Below are 23958 nucleotides of genomic sequence, written 5' to 3' on the forward strand. Positions count from 1 at the left end.
TTGCTTACTAATTTGTGAGTTACTTGTCAGATTGCTCAGTGATTAGAATCACTGTTTTGGAATTGAGTGATCAAATTTTTCAAGTGACGGTATCTCATTCATCAAGGCCAGCCTGAGACTTCTTCAGCTTCCCTTCAAACTTCAAGGATGCAGGAACCGTCCTGCCTCCCAGCCACTCTCTGTGGGTCTTGCCAGTGCCATTAACAGGGAAGCTGGGTATCATCTGGTTAAGGCTAGAAAGTGTCAGGCTGTTTCTGGAATCTCTCTATTCAGTTGGAAGAGTGGGACAACCCCATTGGGTACCATGTGGTCACTGTTGATATGGGCAACCATGCTGATGGAGGGCAAGTTGGCCAATTGCTAAGTAGGAGGGCAGTGAACACAGAGGGTGAAATTTGTCATTTTATTGGGAACAATCTACAGGTTTGCTCCCCACCACTAAACAGCTCTTTTAACCATCTTATATGCTCAAGATTCACTTAACAAGTTTAAAAAAAAAAAAAAAAACATGCTGCAGGGCATAGGTGCCAAGAAAAAGTATAGAATTTCAGAGAGAACAGAAACTTGCTTTGAACCCAGTGCTCTTTGGTGGCAACAAGAAGAAAGGACGGTGATGTCTCCAGACCCTCTGGATTCACAGCAGAAAACCAGAAGCAGGTTTGGAAAAAGGAATTCTCTTCTTTAAACCCATGTTCAATAAAAGAACAGATCTCTTCTTCTCTCTGGAGACTGGCTTCCTGAAAAATAGAATAAGCTTGATGAGATAGCAGCTGGCTTGGTGCCCAAGGAACCCAGGTTTGAGTCTTGACCTCACCACTCCCAGCTGTGTGACCTCAGGCAAGTTACCTAGCCTATCTGAGCCCCCCTTTCCCCACCTGGTAAATGGGAATACTAATGATACCCATTGCCTACATGAGTTAAACACATGTAAAGACCTTAGAACAGTGCCTGGCACAGATAGGCTCAGTAATACTTGTTAAAGAGGTAGTGTTCTTATATGGAGTAGAGTAGAATTAGCGTGTGGTCACACTGCAGCTAGCTTATTCGGTAAGACCAAGGACAGAAAACTGACCCTGGCACTTACCTTGACTCTGGGCAAGTTACTTAACCTCCCTAAAACTCCATGTTCCCATCTGTGAATGAGGATAAAAACAGCACCCATGGTGTAGCGAGCTATGGGTTCTTCTTTTACCTCATTTCTGTGGTTCTTGCCATTCTCTGTACCTTCTAATGACCTTTGGTTCACAGTGCCTCAGTCAGCCATTCGCTGTGGCCACACACTAGACCTTGTCATCACGTACACAGGTGGCACCCCTACCATCTCAATTCCAAACCACCATCTCCCGATGTCATTGGCTTAAGCAGTCTTATCACCACATTTTTATATACTCTCATCCTCCAATCCATCAACCTCTACTACCCAGCACCTTCCATCTGCCTCCATTTCCTTCTTTGAGCAGCTTACATAGCACGATCCCATGCTATGGGCCCTCATTCATCAGGCTCACTTGTCAAACTCTCAACCCTGGATGAGCCAGAGTTTGGCTTCTCTGTGAGTTACATTAACCCAACAGCCCTGGTGGAAAAAAAAAAAAAATCACACAAGTCAGCCAACTGTTTCCACTTAAACTCATGATGTCAGCCTTTATAGCTGATTCAAAATCATTTGATTAGTATGTTTCCAACTCCCCACAAACAAGCCTGCAAATCTAGTGGCATCTGTGTCCTTACTCCCCATCTTTTGTCTGCTTTCAATGGTAGAATGCCCCCTCCTCCTAGCAAATGCCAATGCTTCCCCACATCTTTGCAGTTGTCTCCAGCCATGAAGTTATTGTCATTGTCTTGTCATCCATCTCTTCATCTCTGTATAGGCTCTATTTTTATTTTTTTCTTTCTGGTCACCTGAGGGGTTTTTTTTTTTTGTTTGTTTGTTTTTTGTTTTGCAGTGGGGCGGAAGCTAATTACTTTTCTGAATAGGCTCTAATATTTGCCTTCTTTAAAAAATAAATAAATAAAAGACCCTCTCCGCCCCACTAATCTCTGTCGCTACTACCTTACTTTTATTCACCTCCCTCAAGGCTAAGCTTCTGCAAGAAGCTACTGCCATTTACTGTGTCCACTTTCTCAGCTGCCATTCTCTCTTCAACCTACCCCATCCAGCTTTCGTCCACATACTATTAACGAAAACTGCTCTTAACTACATTATCAAAATCTCTGATGCCACATCCAATAGAAATTTCTCTGGCCTTCTCTCATTTGATCTCTCGGAAGCCTTTGACACAGGTAATCACTCTCTGTGTTTGGAAATTTTCTCCTCTTTGAGTTCCTGTAACACCTCACTCTCTGGCTCTTCTCCCACCCAGGGGCTGTTCCTTCTCTGTATTGTCTGCTTGGTTCTCATATCCCCCAACTTCTAAATATTGGCACACTCCAGGACTCTGTCCTCTGTCCTTTTCTCTGCCTGGGTGATCTTTCAGTGGCTTGTAGTGTCGTTTTCATACCAAACAATCTCAAAAGTTTACTCAGGCTCTCCCCCGCTTCTGAACTCCATACTTACATACAACTGTTGGAGAGGGCCATCCGCTTGCATGTCTTATCATCACCTAGAGTGAATGTGGCCAAGGCCGAGCTGTGTTCTCCTACAATCTGCCTCATTTCCACACATGTACCAGCATCCACAGAGTTGCTCATGCAGGCAAATGAAAACCTAAACACCCCACATATTAATAGATCTCAAACACATTCACTTCATCCACCGTCCACAATTGCCATCTGATTCGGGCCACCATCTTGTGCTTCTGGCCTCCTAACTAGTTCTTTCTCCAATGCATCCTCTGCACAATAGTTCCGTGGCCTTATTAAATGCAAATTGGATCACACTTCAAACCCTGCCATACCTCACTGAGTCACTTAGAAGAGAAAATCAACCTCCCACCATGATCCAGAAGGTGCTGTGTCGCCCGGCCCCAGTTGACCTTTCCAGGGCTCACTCTGCCCACACTCATGTTTCTCCTAGTCCTCACTCACTTCTGGTCTGGGCAGGGCAGCCTCCCCCATCTCCATCCCAGCTCATCCTAAAGCTCCCGGCATCCCTCAGTCTATTTGGGTCCCGGCTCACATATCACTTCATCATAGAAGCCACCCTAGACCCCCTTTATCCAAAGCTGACCTCTGTTTTGCTCTGTTTCAACACTTGGTATGTTTCCTTCAGACTTACCGTAACTTGCAAACATTTTATTTTGTCCTTTTTTTTTTTTTGGTGGAGTCTACCTTCCCAACTAGACTAATAACTGTGGGAGCAGGGACCAAGAAGAGTTTTCTACACCATTATATATATATATATGTGTGTAAGTGTACCATGTCTGGCAATATTTTCTGTAGAGATTGAAGGAATGTACAGTGAACCACTGTCTGTTTCTGCAGATTAAAAAAAATCAAATTCACTAAATATTTTGGCACCAGTTTTGGGGAGTCCCTCCAGAAAGGTCCCTCCAACTATGCTTCCAGCAGATTGCTCTTCTCTCCACATGGTCTCTGCCTCATGTGGGTGTGTGGTACCCACTCAAGAGGACTAGACCATATTGGAGGGGCAGGAGGGAATTGCCTTCCTTCAACAAATATTTATCTGGGGCCTAACAGAGGAAATCTTTCAGACTACCAAAATCTTTCCTGACAGTTTCATCTAGCTCACTTCAAAATAAGGTCAATATATGAGAACTCCCTGGTGGCCCCATGGTTAGGACTCAGCATTTTCACTGCAAGGGCCCAGGTTCAATCCCTGGTTGGGGAACTAAGATCCCGCAAGCCACTTGGCATGGCCAAAACAAAACAAAAATCCCAAATCAGGTTAATATAAAATATATCAAGACTCAAACATATAAAGAGGCTAATGAGTTCCATGCCAAAACTACTCAACCAGGAAGTGATGGTGCAGAATCTGGGTTTCACAAGCTCCCCTCTGGTTTTCAGCATCAGGCAAGATGGGGAAATGGGCGCTGTGCTCTCTTAAGAATGTGGGCTTTGAGGGGTGTTCCTGGTCCTTTTTTCACCTAGAAAGTCACCCCCTTCCCACTCTCCATGTCCTGCTGCCTCCCTCTGCCCAGAGCCACAGTGGCAGAATAGCCAACAGGGGGCTGTTGGCATAGCCAGGTACCCATTCCACACTTCCTGTCAACTATTCTCCACATGGCCCCTTCTCAGGGTAATACTGCTCCTTTGCATGCTTTCCAAGTTTCTGTGACCCCTCATCTTACTCAGGATACTGTCCTGGTTCACAGATGGACAGTGAGCCCATATACAGTGAAGCAATCATACCGGTTGCTAGTCTTCACTGCTATACACTTGGTTTAAGTTGGAATTGTTTTTGATGATTTATGTTTAATGTAATTTATGATGTTGATGATTATGACACTGTGAGAGCAAAGAAATCATTGTACCCCTGCCACTTGCTGTATGATCTTAAGCCAAGTCCTTTCACCTGTTTGAGACTCAGTTTACTCATCTATAAAATGGCTATATTCATTTCTTCACTCATCCAACCTCTACTTACTGCATGCCTCATGTAAGGCACCTAAGATGTCTTCATACATGAATCATAAGGTCATTGTGGGGACTGAGCTCATAGCCACCACCGATACATGGTGTTGCTGTTAATTTGGGCCTATGAGCAATTGAAAGCATCAGGCTTTTGGTAATTCTAAGGCTTACAATTTTTTAAATGTATAAGCTAACAAGTACTTAGGAGACTAGATAATCCTGATTTCATACATTAGAAGGTGAGCAGAGCTCATCCCTTCAGGAAGACTTCCATGAAGCCTGATAAAACTGCTAAGGCTCTTGGATCAGCCCTTAATCTATCTTGTCACTTGGGCACAACCAGTTCCTCACGGGGGGTGATTTGTGACTTGCTTGTTTCACTCAACGGCATCAAAAAAATTTAATTTATACTCTATCAATAGGTAGATTTTTACCATTTCCTTTTTTGATGTTCTTTTATTGTTTCCGGCATCTGCTCACTCATTCATTAGACACATATGTTCTGACCTCATGCCAGGCACTGCCACAGGTGCCAGGATGGGTTAGTACACCTCTCAAAGTCTTGGCCCTCAAGGAGTGGACATTTTAGGGAGGTCTATATATTTTGCTCACCCCCACTCCACAGCAAACTGTAAAGTGCCAGAGATCCGAGGCTGCGGTGGCAGCTCTTCCCTTGATGCCTCTCAGACACACAGAGTGAGAACAGCTGAAGGCACATGGATGCCCTCCCTAAAGGCACTTTTTGCTGCCTTACCATGTGCTGACTTACTAGAGTCTCATTTCCATTAGAATTTACATGTCAATACATATATGTGAATTAATCCTTATCAGAAATCTGATGAGGTGGGCATTATTTTAATCCTCTTTTTATAAAGCTACTGAGGTATGGAGAGATGAAGAAATGTGGTTAAAGTTCCTGAAGCTAGTAACTAATGAAGGTGGATTCAACCCTGAGCCATGAAGGTCCTCATGTCCAATCAGAGATCGCCCTCATTGGGCGGTTCTTACTAACACCACTTTCATATTGAATGTGGGGCCCAGAGTCCTAGCCTTTGGTATCAGGTGGCATTTTCTGACTGCAGAGTCCTGGGGTGGCCCTATGTTCTAGGCTGAAAACTGAACATCTGGGAAAGAGCAGGCTAACCTTCATGAATTTGTTCATTTTCCTGCATCACCTTGGTTACCTCACTAAATCCAGCTCAGATAAAAGAACTTAATAAAATTGCTTTCACAGCCAAATTAGAAAATGGGCAAACCATTTTACAAGATACTAAGTGCATGGGCTCTTTGAGACTTAAAGGCAGCCAATTCAAAGGGTAAAAACACTAAATAACAGAAATGAGAGTCATTCAGTTGCTGGAGATCCTGGTTTTTCTGCTAGAAGTTTGTTTTCAGGATGCGGAGACAAGATATCAAAGACAGAAGCAGACACTCACTTTCAACTGCAAAGCTGGCACCGGCAGGTCCACCATCAGGGGGGAAATAGATTTTCTTAACTAGAAAAGAAGAAAATATGATTGGGAATGAAATCAGGGACTGGGTTAGAAAGTGCACAGTAGCCCCCCAAGGAACCCTAAATCATATGCTCCTCAATTTTGACATTTGACGTGTTTTCTTTTATCAGATGCTACAAAAAGAGACACTTCTGTTTTGTATGCCCTTAGGGTTTTGTTCCCATATTATGGGCAGTGTTTCTGATCAAAGGTTGCTGACTTCTTCAACAGATCCTGGACTGTCAGCCACTGATTCATCCATTGGATATCAGCATTAGTTGGAGAGTGTAAAGAGTTGGCAACAGTTGAGAGTTTGGTGATGAATATTTGTTTGAGAATGGATCTAGAACTTTCGGGACTATGATAATGCTGGCATTGTGGTTTTGCTATGATGTGCCTGGCATATACTAGATGCTTGTTAAATCTTTGCTAAATTTCATTTGAACTGCATGGGCTTGTTTTGTTTGGGACGCGATGATTTGAGCTGTATTCTAACCATCCATCAAGATAGGGTTCCACTGTGTGCGCACAAGCATATACACACAGTTGGCCTCATTTTCCCCTCTGAATCCAGCAGGAACAGATTTTTGAAAAAGAGGACAAGGGTGGGAATGCTCATAGGTTTCCCAAGCTTGACATTTTTATGATTTACTCTTTAAGTACATTGCTAATCAAACTCTGCAAATGATGGAATGGTATTTTAACAGAAAATTTGTTTTTGACATTAGGATGGAACACAGCATCTGACTTTAGACCTCGGTGTAACATAAATATACTTAGTTCAGAAGTAAAAGCAGCTTCTGGCAATTTCTTTCAGGCACAGACCAGGGAGCTGTAAAAGAAAACTCATCCAAGGTGCAGAAAGCCAAAGATGGAGCCCCAAGAAACTATGAAGCATCTATTATTACCAATATTTCATGTGAAGGGCAAATCATGCAGGAGAGTCACTTGTTTTTTTTGGTCAAAGTAAACTTCAGGCCAGTTCTTTCCCATCCTTTTACAAAGAAGGGAGTCTTTTTTCTCGATGAGTATTTTGCATCTGCTGCTGCTGCTGCTGCTGCTGCTAAGTCGCTTTAGTTGTGTCCGACTCTGTGCAACCCCAGAGACAGCAGCCCACCAGGCTCCCCCATCCCTGGGATTCTCCAGGCAAGATTTTGCATCTAGTAGGTGCTAATTAAATATGTCGGGTAAGTGAGTAAATGGAATAAAACAGTGAATGAGCATTAAGGAGGTTTTTGCTTGGATGAGGAGTAGGGGTCAGGGAGCAAAAGCCCCAGACAGCCAGGCACCATGACGGTCTCCACGCAGCAAGGGGGTGGCCTCCACTGTTTCTTTGAATTTTAATATGTGGAGCAGATGGTTGGTATAGACGGCCCTTGTTTCTACCCAGGAGTCTGGCATTATTGCAAGTTGCCAACCTGTTTGGAGGATAGTTTTGAGCCTATAGGTGTATCACTGAGCTCTGTTTTACACATGGGTTATCTGGCAGTTCACAGTGAGGTGAATGCAAGACCCTAAGATTTTAGGCAGCAGCCCATCATTTTTCTAAGCTAAGTCCGAGTCAGCAGACCCGGGTGAATATTCTGGGCCAACTGCATCTGGCTGGCTATCTATGCAACCCTGTAGTCATTAAACAGTGACTATCGATACAGCCTAGTGAAGATAGATGTTTTGTCCCTCAGGAGCCCCACAGCTGGAGAGGCAGCAATTAGTCTTCCCATCCCATCTCATGCTAACTCACTCTCAACCACAACCAATCAGAAGCAACCCTCCAACCGTACTTGGAGGCATTTCCTTACAGTGGGCTGAGCTGGGAGGCAGGTTGAAGAGCAATCCTGTGCTTCCGGCCATCTGGGCAGAGTTGCCATCCTCCCACGAGGCAGATTCTTGAGGATGGGTTAGGCATCTCTCTGGCTGGAGGAGACTTAGGAGGGGCTCATACTTCCCCTCAGGCTGGGGCTCCGGAACCAAGTGCCCAGTGGAAAAAGCATGAGGGTAGCCAGGCTCTGGGAAGCTGGGGCTGGCGAGGGAGGAGAAATGCCACAGCTCTCCAGGTTGAACGGAGGGGCCCCCAGTCAGGGACAGTGGGTACTGATCCATAGGCATGAGACCAGATCCATTCAAGCTGCAGCTGGCAGCGCCATTTGCAAAAGGTACTTCCGGCTGTGGCTTTGTCCACGGAGCAGAGAAACGCCACTGATTTGGAGGCATGTCACTATCTGGGAAGGAAAGATTTAGAAGACAGGTTTGTTTATTGTTTTCAAAATGGAATTAGCTTTTTTTATGGTTAACACAGGGGCTTCCCAGGTGGCTCAGTTGTAAAGATTCCATCTGCCAATGCAGGAGATTCAGGAGATGCCAGTTCGATAGATCTCTGGGTTGGGAAGTGCCCTGAAGGAGGAAATGGCAGCCCACTCCAGTATTCTTGCCTGAAAAATCCCATGGACTTACAGTCCAAAGGGTTGCAAAGAGTCAGACATGACTGAGCAACTGAGAATGCACACACCTACTATGTATGGTTAATATAATGTATTTTTAAATGAGAAAAATGTAGAGAAGGTTAAAAAAATCACTCTAAGCATAATATCAGAGACTATCAGTGTCTATTTTTAGGTGTACTTATTTCCAGGATGTTTCTATATATGTACACATTGTTTTTCCAGTTGTTCTCATGTTATTAAAATATCACAAACATCCTGCTATAGCAACAAATAGAACCAACACCAGCTTTTCAAATCACTGCATGACATGCCGTCGGAAGGCAGTAACATGACTAACAAACACAATACTTGGGCAGCTCAGTTATTCCATTTTTTCAATTAACATTGGGATAAGCATCTTCATATATATATCTTTATATACTCATCCAACTAGGCCCTCAAGGAAACTTTTCCAGAAGTAGAATTACTTGATTAAAGGTGATTTATGTTGTTTGTTGCCATTGTTTGACTTTTATTTTATAGCTGATGTTTTGAATACACTGAAGAGAAGAACCCTTCATACAGTTTTGTGAAGCCTTTCCTCTTCAATGTATTCCAAACACTGGTTGCCAGTATCATACAAGTCTGGGGATGAAACTTCATTTTCAAGAACAGTCTGGGCCATGGGGATGTTAAGAGACTGGACCAAGTTAGCAAAGCAGATTAGCCAAGTAGAGATCGGAGCTGGAGGGGGTCAATGATGGGTAGGAAAGTGGTTGCTTCGTGGGCTCAGTCATGTCTGACTCTTTGTGACCCTATGGACTGTGGCCCACCAGGCTCCTCTGTCCATGGGGATTCTCCAGGCAAGAATACTGGAGTGGGTTGCCATGCCCTCCTCCAGGGGATCTTCCCAACCCAGGGATCAAACCCAGGTTTCACACATTGCAAGGCTGATTCTTTACCATCTGAGCCACCAGGGAAGCCCAGTTTCTTGGACTTCTTTCTATAAAAGCAAAATGTTCAAGGTCAAGTGGTCACTCAGGTTCTTCTTGTAAAATTCTTGTGGACTAGCTAATGGGGATGGAGTCTCCTGTGGTCTCAGAGACACTATTCAAATTGTGCCTCTAACAGCAGCTGAATTGGAGTTCTCAAAGAGTCTTGGGCAGCTTGACATGAACGGATGTTTTCCCCATTCTCAACACCCACTCAGGCAAGAGGGGAGGTGGGAGAGAGCCCTGGCAGATGGTCCTTAAAGCCTAGAGGTTCCCATCTATCCAAGATAATGAAGGGGGCATGGGTGTGAAGACAAAGGGAGACTGGAGGGCTGGAGAGGCCGTCTGGCCCCCTTCCCTTCCTCGTGCACCTCACCCAGCGCTCATGAATGTTCAGTTTGCCTGGATCTTTTCTGATAGGTCTGCCCAGTGATGCTGGAGTATCTTACCCACCAGCACAGCTTTTCACGTAATATAGATGGTAAGGGCAAAACAAGCCCTACCCTACATGGCAGATATTCTGCTCAACTTTTTACATTGTTCAGGAGACGGTCGAAGGTTGGCTTCTTTTAGTGAGGTCAAGGGCAATGAAACAATTAGCAAGATTTGTTCCTGAGGATGACTGCTACTTTTGAAAACTGATATCTGCTGGGTAGTAGCAATTCGAGGCAGTATCTATGTGGGGTAGCAGCAATTCAGGGCCACTGTGTAGCACAAATAGAATGATTAAGCTGACTTAGGCTAATCACTGTTCCTGCTTCATATTGAATGAGGGTACTGCATGTCCTAAGCACAAATGAGAAACAATGTTTAGCCTCTGACAACTGGGCAGTTTCCATCTGAACTGGCCTTCCAGATCTCATACATAGGACCAAGGTTTGGAAGGCTTGAAATGTGGAAAGCAGGGCCCCAGCTTGTTTTGAATATTTTCTTTAACTGCTTCCCTTCCAGAATTGTCTGACTGAAAGGTTAAGGGGAGTGGGTGGATGTGCCTGTCCAAGGTCCCACTTGGTCACTGAGTGCACCAGAGCACAGTTTGGATGGGAGTATGTGGGAAGACACAGAGAGTCCCAATCCTGAATTCACAGTAACCCAATTGTAGGCCTTGGGGAGCCCAGAAAAGTCACCTTTCCAGGGCAGGCTTGGGTGTGGTGTCCCATGGAGTGGACACCCTGGACTTTGGTGGTCTCTTTCTCAGGCTTCTTGGACAAACTGCTCCAGTAACCACACCCATCTAGTCGGAGAACCACTGGACTGGCTCATGGTGGCTGGTGCAAATAAGTGGCCCTGGTGACACTTCCTTACCCGAGTTCCCCCTCTTAGAACCCCAGGCAAGATTCCACTGCCTTCTCAAACCCCAGCCTACACTAATGAATGGAGAGCAAGCAAGGAACACTTTGGGGACATTTAGGGAAGGCTAGGTTTTTCATATTCTATTTTTTTCCTTCAGATGTGAGTCTATACTAGGCAGTGTTTATGAAATATTAACCACTCCATATCTTATAATGTCTTAAAGTGGATGCAGCTTTAGTCTTTTTTAAAATTGAAATATAATTGGCTTACAATATTATTTTAGTTTCAGGTATACAACAGAGTAACTCAATATTTTTAGAGATTGTACTCCATTTATAGTTATTCTAAAATATTAACTATAGTCTCTGAACTATACATTACATCCTTATAACTTCTGTCCATAGTAGTTCGTATGTCTTAATCCCCTTCCCCTATTTTGCTCCTCCCCTCCCCCCCAGGCTGGATCTTTCTTTCAGTAGGAATACAAAAGGCTTCCAACCCCTGGACCCCTATTGTGAGCATCTAGCCCCTGCCTCTTAGTTCCATCCATGCCTCTAGCATTCACGAAGCCCCTGGTTCTAAGACCAGGTCCTGTTCAGAGAGCACAAGTCCCCATTTCCTCCTTATCCCTTTAGGATGAAAATGTCAAGCTACTCTCCCACCTGTTAAGCAAACCCAGAGACATCACCCATGACCACCATAGATGCTTCTGAGAGCCCCAGAACCTTCTAGAAAGCACCTCTAAGCCTCAAGGAGTTTGCTTCTACCCCAGAGGATCCTCCCTACACTCTGTCCTTGCATGGTGGCCCTGACACCCTGTTCCAGGCTGGCTTCTGGACACACCAACTTCAATGTCAACCCCTCAGAGAGGCTTCCCCTTAACAGCCAATGACAGCGAGCATGTCTCCTCCCATGGATGGAAGGGGACAATCCATGTAAAAGGTTTAGCATGGTGCCCAGGACCTTATAGGCACTCAAGAAGTGAGAGCTGCTGCTGTGGTTAATATTATTAATTATTATTTTGGTTTAGAAACGCAGCGTAGGCTCACATTCACGGGTTTCTCTCCTGGCTTGCGACACTCTACAGGATCAACCAGGAAAAAAAGCCAAATGATAATGCGGGGGGCCTGAGGAGTCTCTTTGCCCTCAGTCATCACAGAAGGGAGGGGAGGAAAGGCCAGCGCCAAGGAGCCTGGGAAGCAGCGGTGCTTCAGGGCTGATATGGAGGATGGAGTAGATACTGGCTATAAAAGAGAGATTTCTGGGGCTTCCCTGGTGGTCCAATGGCTAAGACCCGCGTTCCCAATGCAGGGGGTCCAGGGTTCCATCCCTGGTCAGGGAACTAGATCCCACATGCCACAACTAAAGATCTTGCCTGTTGCAACAAAGATCGAAGATCAGTGCATCAACTAAGACCTGGTGCAGCCAAATAAATAAAATAAAAATTAAGAGAGATTTCAGAAGCCTTTGCTCCGTGTGTCAATTCCCAAAAATAATCCATCAAAGGTGGGCAGGAAAGATTGTCAATCTAGAGGAGCTTTTGTTTACTAAGCACTTACTATGGGCCAGGCTCTTTGTCTAGCATTCTGGATGCATCTCAGGAGAGCTTCACAACCGTCCAGATGAGAAAATAGAGACTCAAAGTGGTTAATGTAACTCGCCTAAGGCCACAGAACTAGCAGGTGGAGAGCTGGCTGAGTCTCAGCTTCACGCTTGGCCGGCTCTGCCTCCTATTATCTTGAGGATGCACCCACTCCTGCAGCTGGAAAGGTGGCAGATGAGCACAACGGGCCTAACATTTCTGGCAGCAATTTATCAGCAGATATCAAAACCCTGAAATCTGAGTGGACTTTTTGATATAGTCATTCTACCCACAACAATATATTTTAAGAATATAATCAATGATGCTTGTAAAAGTTGAGCTGCAAGGATATTCAATGTGATATTTACATATAGTGAAAGACTGGCAACAATCTAAATGTCCAAAAATTTTAACAGATTTGAAACACCTATAGAAAAGGATACTCTTGAGGCATAAAATGATGTCTTAGTAGAACATGAAATGGCAGTAAAGATATATATGGTTTATTACCTGTTAAAACTCCAAGTGACGTTAGGTTGTAAAACTTAGTATGGGCGCCTAGATGTGCATGTGGTTTTGTGTCCTGAATGCTTCTCTGTGTTTTGTAAAGTTTCAAAACTTAACACAGTATCTTTGTAATTAGAAAAATTAGTTTTAAAGTAAAAACTTAAGAACCCACTTGACTCAATGAACCTGAGTCACAGCTGTGAAAGGCCAGTGCATAATTGCCTGGTTGCCTTCCATCTAATCTTTCCTTCCTTCCTTCTTTGTTCCATCTCCACCTTTAATATAAATGCTGCTTTACAATGGAGTCGAAGCCGAGAACCCTCTGAACACACACACATATCTTGCCCCATGAAGTTCCCAACTTTGGCCTGACCGATGTGCACACGCTGACACTCCCCTCTCTGCCATTTTGGCTGGTGGCACTTGTCTCTGATGTATTCACTCCAGAAACAAAGAAATATTATTTGTATTAGCTGAGGTTGAAATAACACTAGGACAGAGAGACAGCTTGTGGGGGACAGCTCTGTTTCAGGGCACCCCATGTGTGTGTAGGGGGGAGACTTTCCTACTCAGTCTCACCCCCTCCTTCACAACCACCTGTCTAGGTCCTTTGCTGATTAGCCAGTTTCCCTTTCCCAACTGAAAATGGAGATAAAATACAAAACATGTGCTTGTATTTTGAAAATGGCTAAGAGCTCTGTGCATGCATGTTCAATTATGTCCGACTTTTTGCTACCCTATAGGCTGTATGTAGCTCGCCAGGCTCCCGTTTGTGGGATTTTCCAGGTAAGAATACTGGAGTGGGTTGACATTTCCCCCTCCAAGGGATCTACCTGACCTAGGGACCGAACCCAGATCTCCTGCATTGGCAGGTGGATTCTTTCCCACTGAGCTACCTGGAAAACCCAGTATGAGCTCAGTATCTAGAATCAAATGATCTGGTTATGAACAGCTGCTCTTATGAGCTGTGGGATCTTGAACAAATCACTTGATTCTCTGAGCTTCATTTTCCTTATCAGGAAATGAGCACGGTGAGAGTTAACCAAAAGGTTACTGTGAAGATTCACTAAAATAATTCATGTGCCAGCCCCTGGGAAAGGGCCTGGAACATAGGAAGCACTCAATAAATGTTGGCCATTAGAAACACTATTAGTGAGAGTGCTAATGGGCAACAGTGTGGATGACCTAGAGATTGTCCTACTGAGTGAAGGAAGCCAGACAGAGAAAGACAAATATCATTATAATATTGCTTATAGGTGGAACCTAAAAAGAACTTATTTATAAAACACAGACTCACAGGCACGGAAAACAAATTTATAGTTACCAAAGGGGAAAGAGGGAATATAAATTATGAGTTTGGGATTAACAGATACACTCTCACAAGGAACTATATTCAGTATCTTGGAAGAATCTGGAAGGGAAAAGAATCTGAAAAAGAATAGATACATATTATATACTTACATATAACTGAATCATTTTGCTGTACATCTGAAACTAACTCAACACTGTAAATCAACTATACTTCAATTTTTAAAATTGAAAAAATAAAAAGAAAGAAAGAAACCCAGCATTTCTTCCCCAACCCCATTGGATTCTGGAGGAGGGGAGGGGAGGAGACTGGCTATGAGAGACCTCGGAGGGCTCAGGTTGTGCGAATACCTTCTCTCAGCAGCCCTTGAGGGAAGGGAGCCAGCCCTGGGGCTGGGCTCATGGCTGGGACAGGAAGAATACAGGGTGGGTTGTGCACCAAGACAAGCCCCCAGAAATGGTAATTTATGAAGCTTCTCCGAGTTACCTACTCTGAAATGGCCAGTGTCCTTTCAAAAGGGAAACAATTCAGATACTTTCAGCCTGTGTTTTCTTTTCTACCAGTAGGGCCAGTATAAATTATACCTAAGTAAATAAAAAAACCAACTTGGATTTGAAAAAAGCAGCCAGGAAATTCAATGGCATTTCCTAGCCACATGGGCCTGTCAGAGTACCCTTAAAATGTGGGTGAGCCCGCCATGGGAGCCCATGAATGGGAGCCTGTTCTCAGCTTAGCTGGGGCCTCGCTGAGGCCAGGCAGCCTGGGGCAGGCCTGCAGGGGCTGAGAGGATGCTAAGTGTCGGACGAAGAGCCACTTTATGGATTTCCCACCATTTTCGAAGCTGCGTGCAGTTCATAGAACACCTCCAGTGAGAACCACTGGGGACACGTCTTCTTTCAGGGGACCCTCCCCAGAGGCAACAGAGCTTATGAGAAATTTGACTCCTAACTGTGTAAGAGAGGCCTTGAAGAAAAGAGGCTTTCTCCTTCATTTGTTCAGTCAGCTGGACAAACACCGGCCTAACCCACAACACATGCTGTGAGGGAGATTTCTTCACAGTCGGGGGATCTGTGAGACTATCACACGGAAAATGTGACAACACAGAAGGTAGGCAGAGAAGAAAGCCGCCTCTGTTTGGCCAGAGAAGGCTATCTTGGGCCAGATACAAGACCACGTCCAAGCTTCCTTGGTGGGCAGGGGCTTCATAGAATACAAAGTGAAGTCAGGAGAGTTAAGAAACAGGGCAGCGGCCACCCAGCAGAAGCCAGTGGACAACTTGGAAGCTGAGGGGAGGGTCCTGCTGGTTTGAAGGCGGGCCCTCACATCCACTGTAGACATTCAAAAAACCTGCCTCGAGCCCTCACACACCCCAAAAATTAACTACCACCTCCATGGCACTTGCTATGTGCCACTTGACATGAGTAATCTCACGATTCCTCCTTTAGTTCAATGATACTCAGTTTTACAGATGAGGAAACAGAGGCCCAGAGAGATGAAGTGATGTGCCCTGAGGTCACATGGTTAAACAGCAGAAAAGCTGACCAGCCCCAGGGTGCCTGGGTCTAAAGCCATATACCAAATGATACTGTCTCTCCAGTAACCCCATCAACGACAGACATCAGCACCCTGTGATCCAAATCACAATGTCATTCATTCCCTAAATATTTATTGAGTACTTTCCATGTGTTGGACATTAGGGTGGGTACTTGGAAAACAGCACTTAACAGACCGACAGCGTCTAGGGGGTAGGAAGAGATAAGAAACCCGTAAAATACACAATATGCCCCATGGTGACGCATGCTAAGAGAAATAAAACAGGGTAAGACAGTGACAGGGTGGAGACTTCTATGTTTTAAATAGACTGTTCAGGAAGGCCAGTCTGAAAGACGACATTCTAACAGAGATTTCAATAAAGGGGAAGTCTCGCAGTTACCTGGGAAAGAGCATTTCAGGAAGAGGGGAGAGAGGAAGTGCAAAAGGCCTGAGGCAGTACTGTACCTGCCACACGCTATGAAGAGCAAGGAGGCTATGCTGGAGTGAGAGGATGATGAGATCAGAAAGCTGACAGGGGCTCAGGCAAGTGAGGGCCCCCTGTAAGGCCTTGGATTTGACTCCGAGTAAGATGAGAAGTGGAGAAGGCAATGGCAGCCAACTCCAGCCCTCTTGCCTGGAAAATCCCATGGATGGAGGAACCTGGTGGGCTGCAGTCCATGGGGTCGCTAAGAGTTGGACACAACTGAGCGGCTTCACTTTCACGCATTGGAGAAGGAAATGGCAACCCACTCCAGTGTTCTTGCCTGGAGAATCCCAGGGACAGGGGAGCCTCATGGGCTGCCATCTATGGGGTCGCACAGAGTTGGACACGACTGAAGTGACTTAGCAGCAGCAAGATGAGAAGTTACTGGAGGATTTTGAACAGAGAAGTGATATGGTACAACTTTCTGATTGCTACTTTGAGAACAGACTGAAGGGGAGCAACAGAAGCAGCAGAGAGACTGATGAGGAGGCAAAAATCCAGTGGGGAGAGGATGGCTTTTCAGACTAAGGGGACAGGAGTGGAGGTGGAGAAACATGTTCAGAGCTCAGACAAACTTTGAAGGTAGAACTTACAGAATTGTTCAAATTGGATTGGGTTGGATGTGGGGTATGAGATAAAGAGAGGAGTTAAAGATGACTGCAATTAATTGGAAGGATGCAGCTGCCATTCATTGAGACTATGGACAGAGCAGGGTGAGGGGAAGATCAAGAGTTCAGCTTGGGGGACATCCCTGCTGGTCTGGTGGTTAACACTTAGCCTTCCAGTGCAGGGAGTGTGGGTTTGATCCCTGGAAGGGGAGCTCAGATCCCACATGCTTCTCAGTCAAAAAACCAAAACATAAACAGAAGCAATACTGTTAACAAATTCAATAGACTTTTGGTCCACATCAAAAAAAATCTTAAAAAGAAAATTTAGCTTGGGACCTGTTTGGTTTAGATTCCTATTAGCTATGTGAAGTGAAGATATCAACTAGGCAGCTGTGTAGATAAATCTGAAATCCAGTCTGGGTAAAGATATGATATTTCATCAGCCCATAGGTGGTGTTTATGTAGATGGTATTTAAGACAAAGAGACTAGAATAGATCCCCCAGGGCATGAATGTAGAGAGAGAAATTGAGATCAAAGTCCTAGGGCCCTCAAATGTTTAAGAGATGAAGCCTTGAAGAGAAGAGGACATTCAGCAAAGGAGACTGAGAAGGAGGGGTAACCAGGGAGAGAGGTGGAAAACCATGAGTATGATATTATGGAATCCAAGTGAAGGAGGTTACTTCCAAGAGGCGGGAGCAATCGACTGCAGCAAATGCTGCTGATGAGTCAGCTAAGACGAGGACAGAGAAAGACCATTTGCTTTGGAAAGTGGAAGTCTCCCACGAGCCTGGATAACAGTGTTTCAAAGAGTGATGAGGATGACAGCCTGAGGGGAGCAGATCTGAGAGAGCAGAAGAGGAAGAGGAAAGAGCATGCATGGACACCTCTTAGGAGTCTGGCTGCGAAATGAAACCAAGAAATGGGACAATAAGCAACCAAGAATTGGTTATATCTCAGGTTGGGTTTACGAGGCAAGGAGAGAGAAAATGAGGGATGACGAATTGCTGGTGCTGACAAAGAAACGATTGTCATATATTCAAGGCAATGTGTTTAGAATTAACTCAGAGTCAAATCGCCAAAGTGGACAGACTTAGCTATGCATGAAGAGCCTGGGATTTTGACCCTTCCTAGGAGCCAGATAGAGCCTCTGAATCCCATTGACCGCATGGATGGGCTTTTACCCACGCATCAATTCCCCAAACGACTCAAGAGCAGCCATTCCTGCAGCTGCTCTGAAGTACTCAGCACACCCTTAGACAGCACCTCCATGCTCTCCACCCAGCCCCTGGTCCCCAGTGTTAGCTTTAGTACCTGCTCCTACTATGCTCCCCTTCCACATGTTTCCTGAACTCCAAAGAGTCTCTGAGAAAACCATCTCACCTGACTGGAAAAGTTATTTCTAGGAGAGAAGCAAATCTGAAAGGCTAGAGAGGCTAATACACCAATTCCCTATCCAGACCCAGAGTCTAGCCAGTCAGAGTGATGGCTTCTGAAAACCAGTGAGCTCTTCACCCACAGGCAGAGGCCCCCTCCTGGGAGGCATGTCCATCCTCCAACGGGAGCAGGGCATTCAATGCATAAGCTCAGCACCTTTTGGCATTGTGCTCTTGAAGTGTTTTGAGATGAGACAATGCTTTAAAAAAAAATCACCCAATAGTGTGTGCAATAGACACTGGTTAAGGGTAGGGAGACGGATGCGGAGAGACAATCATTTTATCCACCTCCCTCTGGCCCCACTCCACCCACTATTAACTGAGAGAAGCCTGGGTGTTTCTACAGGGGACACATGCCCAACTCCTTTGGTGTTCTTGCCCTGTCAGACCAAGGTAGTAACAATAATAACGGTGCTCTCATCGCATACTGAGTGTGAACCTAGCATTTAACCTAATTGAGGACACAATGAAATCCGTATATTAATTTGATTAAAGTGCGTTTTTTTTTCCTTTTTTTTTGCCCACGCCATGTGGCTTGTGGAATCTTAGTTCCCCAACCAGGGATGGAACCTGTGCCCCCTGCTGTGGAAGCGTGGAGTCTTAACCACTAGCCAACTAGGGAATTCCTTAAACAGTGTCCATTTTCAAGCCGAAACTTCTGAGAAAGGGGTGTGGCTTCTCACGGAACAGAATGATGTGCCTTTAGCAAATATACACACGTCTCAGAACATCAGAACTGTTCTTTGATGATAGCCTGATAGGGAATTCCAGCCCCTCCCTCCCAACATGCTCACCATTCCTCAGCAGCACATCTCCGCTCGGGCTGGAAGGGTTCTGTCCCTGGGGGCTCTTGACATTGCCCAGAGCTCTGGAGAAGTGTTCATCCACCACACTGCTAATGTCCCCTTGGAAATAGGTGAAAAGGACACAGCGGGAATTCCATTCAGTTTTAATAGGGCTCTGTGTGTGGACGGTGGTCTTTGTCACGTCTTCCATGGTGACTCAGGGGAGAGCTGCAAAGCAAACGCAAAATGTTACTGGCGCTCTTTTTCCAAGCGGTTTGGCTAAGTTGGCAGAAGTGGCTTCCTTGAGGACAAGCAGTTTGTGCCTAAGGTTCAGGTTCTCTCACTGGGGCTCCCAGGAGCTGCGCAGCTGCTGAGCAGTCTTCAGGAAAAAAAGATAAAGTGCTGAAGGGGTCCTCTCTTATAAATGCAAAAGAGTGCCTGGGAACGTGATTAGAAGAGCATCATTAAATGAAAAAAAAAAAAGGGGGGGGGAAGAAAAAGGACACTGAAGCCAAAGACTGCAGTATTGCCAGCTGGGGAAGTGCCTGCCTCCCACTAGATTCCCCTGAACAAGGGCACGAGTCCTCCAGTAGACCTTGACTAAGCAATCAGTGGATACCGACAATTTGTTTCCCTAGCAAGCCTTGATTTCCACCTTGCCCACTTCTGTGCAGAAGCACCAAACATACCAAATTCTCCTGCTCCCCCTGACATGGTAATTCGTGTGGGATGGGGTCCTGTACTCACCCCTACCCCATCTTAGAATTAGCAATTACAATCAAGGCCTCCAGACAGACATACTCTGCCCAGAGTCACTTAGAAAATGTCAGAGCTTTAAATCCAGGTGCATATTGTTTTATTTTTATTTTTTTGGCTGCACAGTGTGGCTTGCAGGATCTCAGTTGCCCAGTGAGGGCAATGAACTCGGACCATGGCAGTGAAAGCCCGGAATCCTAATTACCAGGCCACCAGGGAATCCCCAGACAGACACTCGGCACCCAATGCAGCTAACATTTTTCACACTGATATCTGTTGGGAAAGAGCACTCTGTTCACCAGGCTTCCTGTGCGCCTAGAGTGGTGCCTGCTCAATATTGAGCAAATGCTCCAACAGTCATTTGCTGAATTGCCTTCAACTTGGCCTCAATGGGTCCTACCTGTGAGCTCCCTGAGGGCAGAGGCTGTCCTTTTTTGCACCTAGGCAGGGACCAGGCACGCAGACGGCACTGCAGAGAGAAGCCATGGCTTTTCTTTACCAGGGAAATAATAGTTCTGGGTGCTTCGTCACCTCTGGCCATCCAATCCAACTTGCCCAGAGTTCTGGCTAAAGACATTCTAGTCATTCTGATGCATATAATGCAAATGACTAGAGTTGAATGGTCTCCTGGTCTAGTCTCCGAGATCCAGGAGGATGGGGGCCATTTCTTATTCATTTCTTTATCTCTAGCACCTAACACTAAGTAAACAATGGCTGAGTGATGAAATGCCATTTCGTGCAGAGAAAGCACAATGCAAGGAAATCACACCAATTAGGGCTCAGAGGACCTGGGCTTGCCCTTGACTGGGTGTGTGCCTTTGGGGAAATCACAGGGCCTCTCTGGCCTTCAGATTCCTCTAGGGTAAAATGAAGAGGTTGGAGTATATGAATTCTCCAGCTTATTTTATTTTTCTGCCAGAAGTGTCAGTCAATTATCATGGGAACATTAGGAGGGAGTCTGGGAGTAAGCAGAGGACCCTTATTTAAAAGTGCTCCTTTCAGAATCTTAGCCCCAGTCACAGCTGGATTCTGCTGTCTCTAGAAGCCTTTGATTGAGCACGTCAGTCTGTTTCCCCCTGGGTGATAGACATGTTAAGCATCACCAGGCACCACCCTAAAAAAAATGAATCCACTGTATTCTTATTTCAAAAACACATGGGAGCCACCACGTTGAAAAAACCGTCCAGCGGTGTCTTCTAAAGCTAAGCGTTCGCTTACCATAAGACCCAGCAATCCCACTTCTAGGCACATAACCAAGAGAAACGAAAACAGATGTGTGCGCAAAGACTTCTACAGGAGTGTCCGTAGTGGCTTTGTTTATAAAAGTGAAAACAGCCCAAATGTCCATCACCAGGAGAACAAATAAACTAACTGTGACATTTTCATACAATGGAATGTTCTTCAGCCATAAAAAGGCACAAACGACATCCACCCAACAGCATAGATGAATCACAAAAACATTAACCTGAGTGACAAAAGCCAGACACGAAAGACTGCATATTGTATGACTTCACTTACATGAAACAGGCACAAATAATCTATGATGATAAAAATCAGGACAGCAGTTGCCTTGAGGTAGAGCTTGGAAAAGAGTGAGAGTGGACTCACAGGGGTGCTGGAAATGTCTTACATCTTGAAGAGGCTGAGGGTTACATATGGATGCAGATGTGTCAAGACTCATCAAATTGTCCAGTTCAGGTCTGCAAGTTTCACTGAAGGCAAATTATTCCTCAGTGAAAAAGCACATGATATCTTCAGATACTTGGGACTTCGAGCAATAAAGCAAAGGTGTAGTCCTTGAGCATATTATGGCATCTCAAAGTATAATCTCACTTATCTGTGGAATTTTCAAGAGCCAAACTACAGAATAAAATGGTCATTCCCAGGGGCTGGGGGGACAGAACCAATGTTGTTTAAGGGAATAAATGTGTAACAAGCAGTGAACAAGCCCTAGAAATCTACCACACAGTGCAGTGAATCTAGACAATACTGCCTTCTAATCATCAAACTTGCTAAAAGACTAGAATTTAATTATTTGAACCAATGAAAAGAAAGGGTAATGATGCATCATGATAGAGGTGTTAATTATGGCCATGATGGTAATTGTATGACAATATATAAATTCATCACATTAACATGTTGTACATGTTAAATCTACACAATGTTATCTATCAAATATATTTCCAAAAAATAGCAAATCAAATGACTAATAAAGCGATGGTATTATGAATGACCAAGTAATGATAAGCATGGACGAAGCCTTTTTGCTAAAGCTGCAGTTCACAGAAGACCTATTCTGTCCCAGAGGCTCCAAATATATTTTCTCCAATCTTTATAACCCTCAGACTAGGTACTATTATCCCCATTTCAAAGATGAGCAAATCTGGGCTTAGAGAAAGAGGAAATCAAGGGCCCAGGCCATGCAGCTAGGTGGTGGCAGAGCTGAGGTTTGAACCCAAGTCTCCCTGGCTTCGGTGTCTGGCCTTTTCTCACCATCCCTTTCTACCTGTCAGGGTGAACAGCCCCTTCCCCTCCATGGGACCCTCATCCTGATCTAGTCCTCTGGCTCCCAGTCAGGCCGGCAGACGGTCTGTCTGCACATTCTCATGGTGTCTCCTGGAAGCCTTCACCTGCAAGGGCAGCTTAGCACCTTTGTGTGTCTTGCCCTCTTACCCTCTTGCCAGTGGCCGGTGCCACTGGCTCAGGTATGACCCAGCCTGCCATCTCTCCTTGCTAAGTCTCCCTGAAGCCATGAGAAGCAGCTGGCCGGACCCCTGAGACATCAATGCCGTGAAACACGCTCCTAGCCTCCCTGGGCAAAGACCATATGCTAGTTCCATAGAAACAGAGCAGATCAGAAAATACCGTCTCGGTCCCCCTCACTTGAGGAGCTCAGACCTCACACAACTGCGGATCCTCAATAAATCTTAAGTCCTACGCATGCCCCTCTTTTCCTTGCCAAACACATGGACACATACTCTAAAGGAAAGCCCTGGAGTACATCTCTGGATCACATCTCATGAGCAGTTCCCTGGCTGTAGTCAGACCTCAGGGGATGAGGGTCTGTATTTGAGGGCTATTCACATCTGTGAGCTGTTACCTGGTTTAATCCTTTACAGAATCGCCTCCCACTGGACCTCTGGAGTGACTTGAGCGGTTTCATCCCCACACGAACCCTCCTTGAAGAGTCTCTCCTCAGGAAGTGAAGTGGTGGGGTGGGTCTGGCTTAGAAGGAGGTGCCGCAAAGCTGGAACCGAGGGTAGGACTTTCCTGGCCAAGATGCTGCTGTATTGGCGCCTGGCTTTGTAGCAAAAGCCTCTTGCAGACAAAACCCTTGGCCTTGGCCAAGCTTTGCCAGGTGTGCAGTTCAAATAGTGTAATTACAATATTCCCCAGTGCTCAGAAATTTAAGACACCAAGTAGGCATCGAAATAAAGCCTGGTTTTCGGCCCAAATATTTTGGGCCAAGAGGAAAAGAGCAATAGTTTGGCCTCCATTCTACCAGGATGCCTACCTGCACACGCTTACCACCCTTCTGAGAAATGGTACCCAGCACCCCTGGGCTTGGGATGGGGAGTCTGAGAGGTTGTCACAGTGATCACTTGGAACAAAGCCCCAAGGGCACCGGAAGGCATCTCCTTAAGCAAAGCGTGTGATGCCCCCTACCACTACCACCTCCCCCCCAGCCCCAGTTCCGTCTCAGTTGAATTCCCATCCCTCCTGCCTCCCCCAGAGTTCCTACCTTCTCTCACCTTAATTCTCGACCATCGGCGGCGGAGACACAGCAAGATGCTATGGCCGGTCGAAGGTGTGTTTTGCTGGCTGGAGCTGCCTGGCCTGCTTTAGAGCAGCTCAGTACTGGTCCGAGCAGGGCCTGGCGATCTTGTGCCCTCCCCTCGCTAACTTTCTACCCCTCTAGCTGAGCCTATACGAAGCATTTCCTGCTAGCTATCTATTAAGAATGCAGAAAATGTACTCCAACAAGTCAATCGGGTTGGGCACCTGCAGGAATGAGGAAAATAGGTAGTTCTTTTTTTATTTCTTTCTTTTTGCATTAAAAAAAAAGTGCTTAGCGATATTGTCTCTTAAAGTGGGCAGCCAATTGTTTGCCCGGAAACCACACACAGAGTAGTAGCGTCTCCAGCATCAGTGCTGGGGCTGGGATCCAACCGATGGGACTTTGGCACTGAGAGAAAGCTTGGCTGGTCACTAGTTTCTTCCTGTGG

At 45.5% G+C, this 23958-nt stretch overlaps 1 protein-coding gene across 2 annotated transcripts; it reads right to left on the minus strand.

Annotated features, from left to right (window-relative positions):
* Window positions 1–389: 389 nt before the first annotated feature.
* On the minus strand, window positions 390–23704 carry VGLL1 (vestigial like family member 1). 2 transcript variants are annotated; one of them, XM_070290686.1, is made up of 5 exons: window positions 23485–23704; window positions 18986–19204; window positions 7829–8248; window positions 5973–6032; window positions 390–737 (listed from the first exon to the last, which is right to left on the minus strand). In XM_070290686.1, exons 2-5 carry the CDS (start codon window positions 19185–19187, stop codon window positions 694–696), a joined length of 726 nt encoding a protein of 241 aa, XP_070146787.1. In that variant the 5' UTR covers window positions 19188–19204; window positions 23485–23704; the 3' UTR covers window positions 390–693. The 2 variants fall into 2 exon arrangements, with proteins under 2 accessions (XP_070146787.1, XP_070146788.1); XM_070290687.1 differs by having other exon boundaries at window positions 23475–23675.
* Window positions 23705–23958: the final 254 nt, after the last annotated feature.

Source organism: Ovis canadensis, chromosome X (assembly GCF_042477335.2).
Source record: "Ovis canadensis isolate MfBH-ARS-UI-01 breed Bighorn chromosome X, ARS-UI_OviCan_v2, whole genome shotgun sequence".
In the NCBI taxonomy this organism is placed as follows: Eukaryota; Metazoa; Chordata; class Mammalia; order Artiodactyla; family Bovidae; genus Ovis; species Ovis canadensis.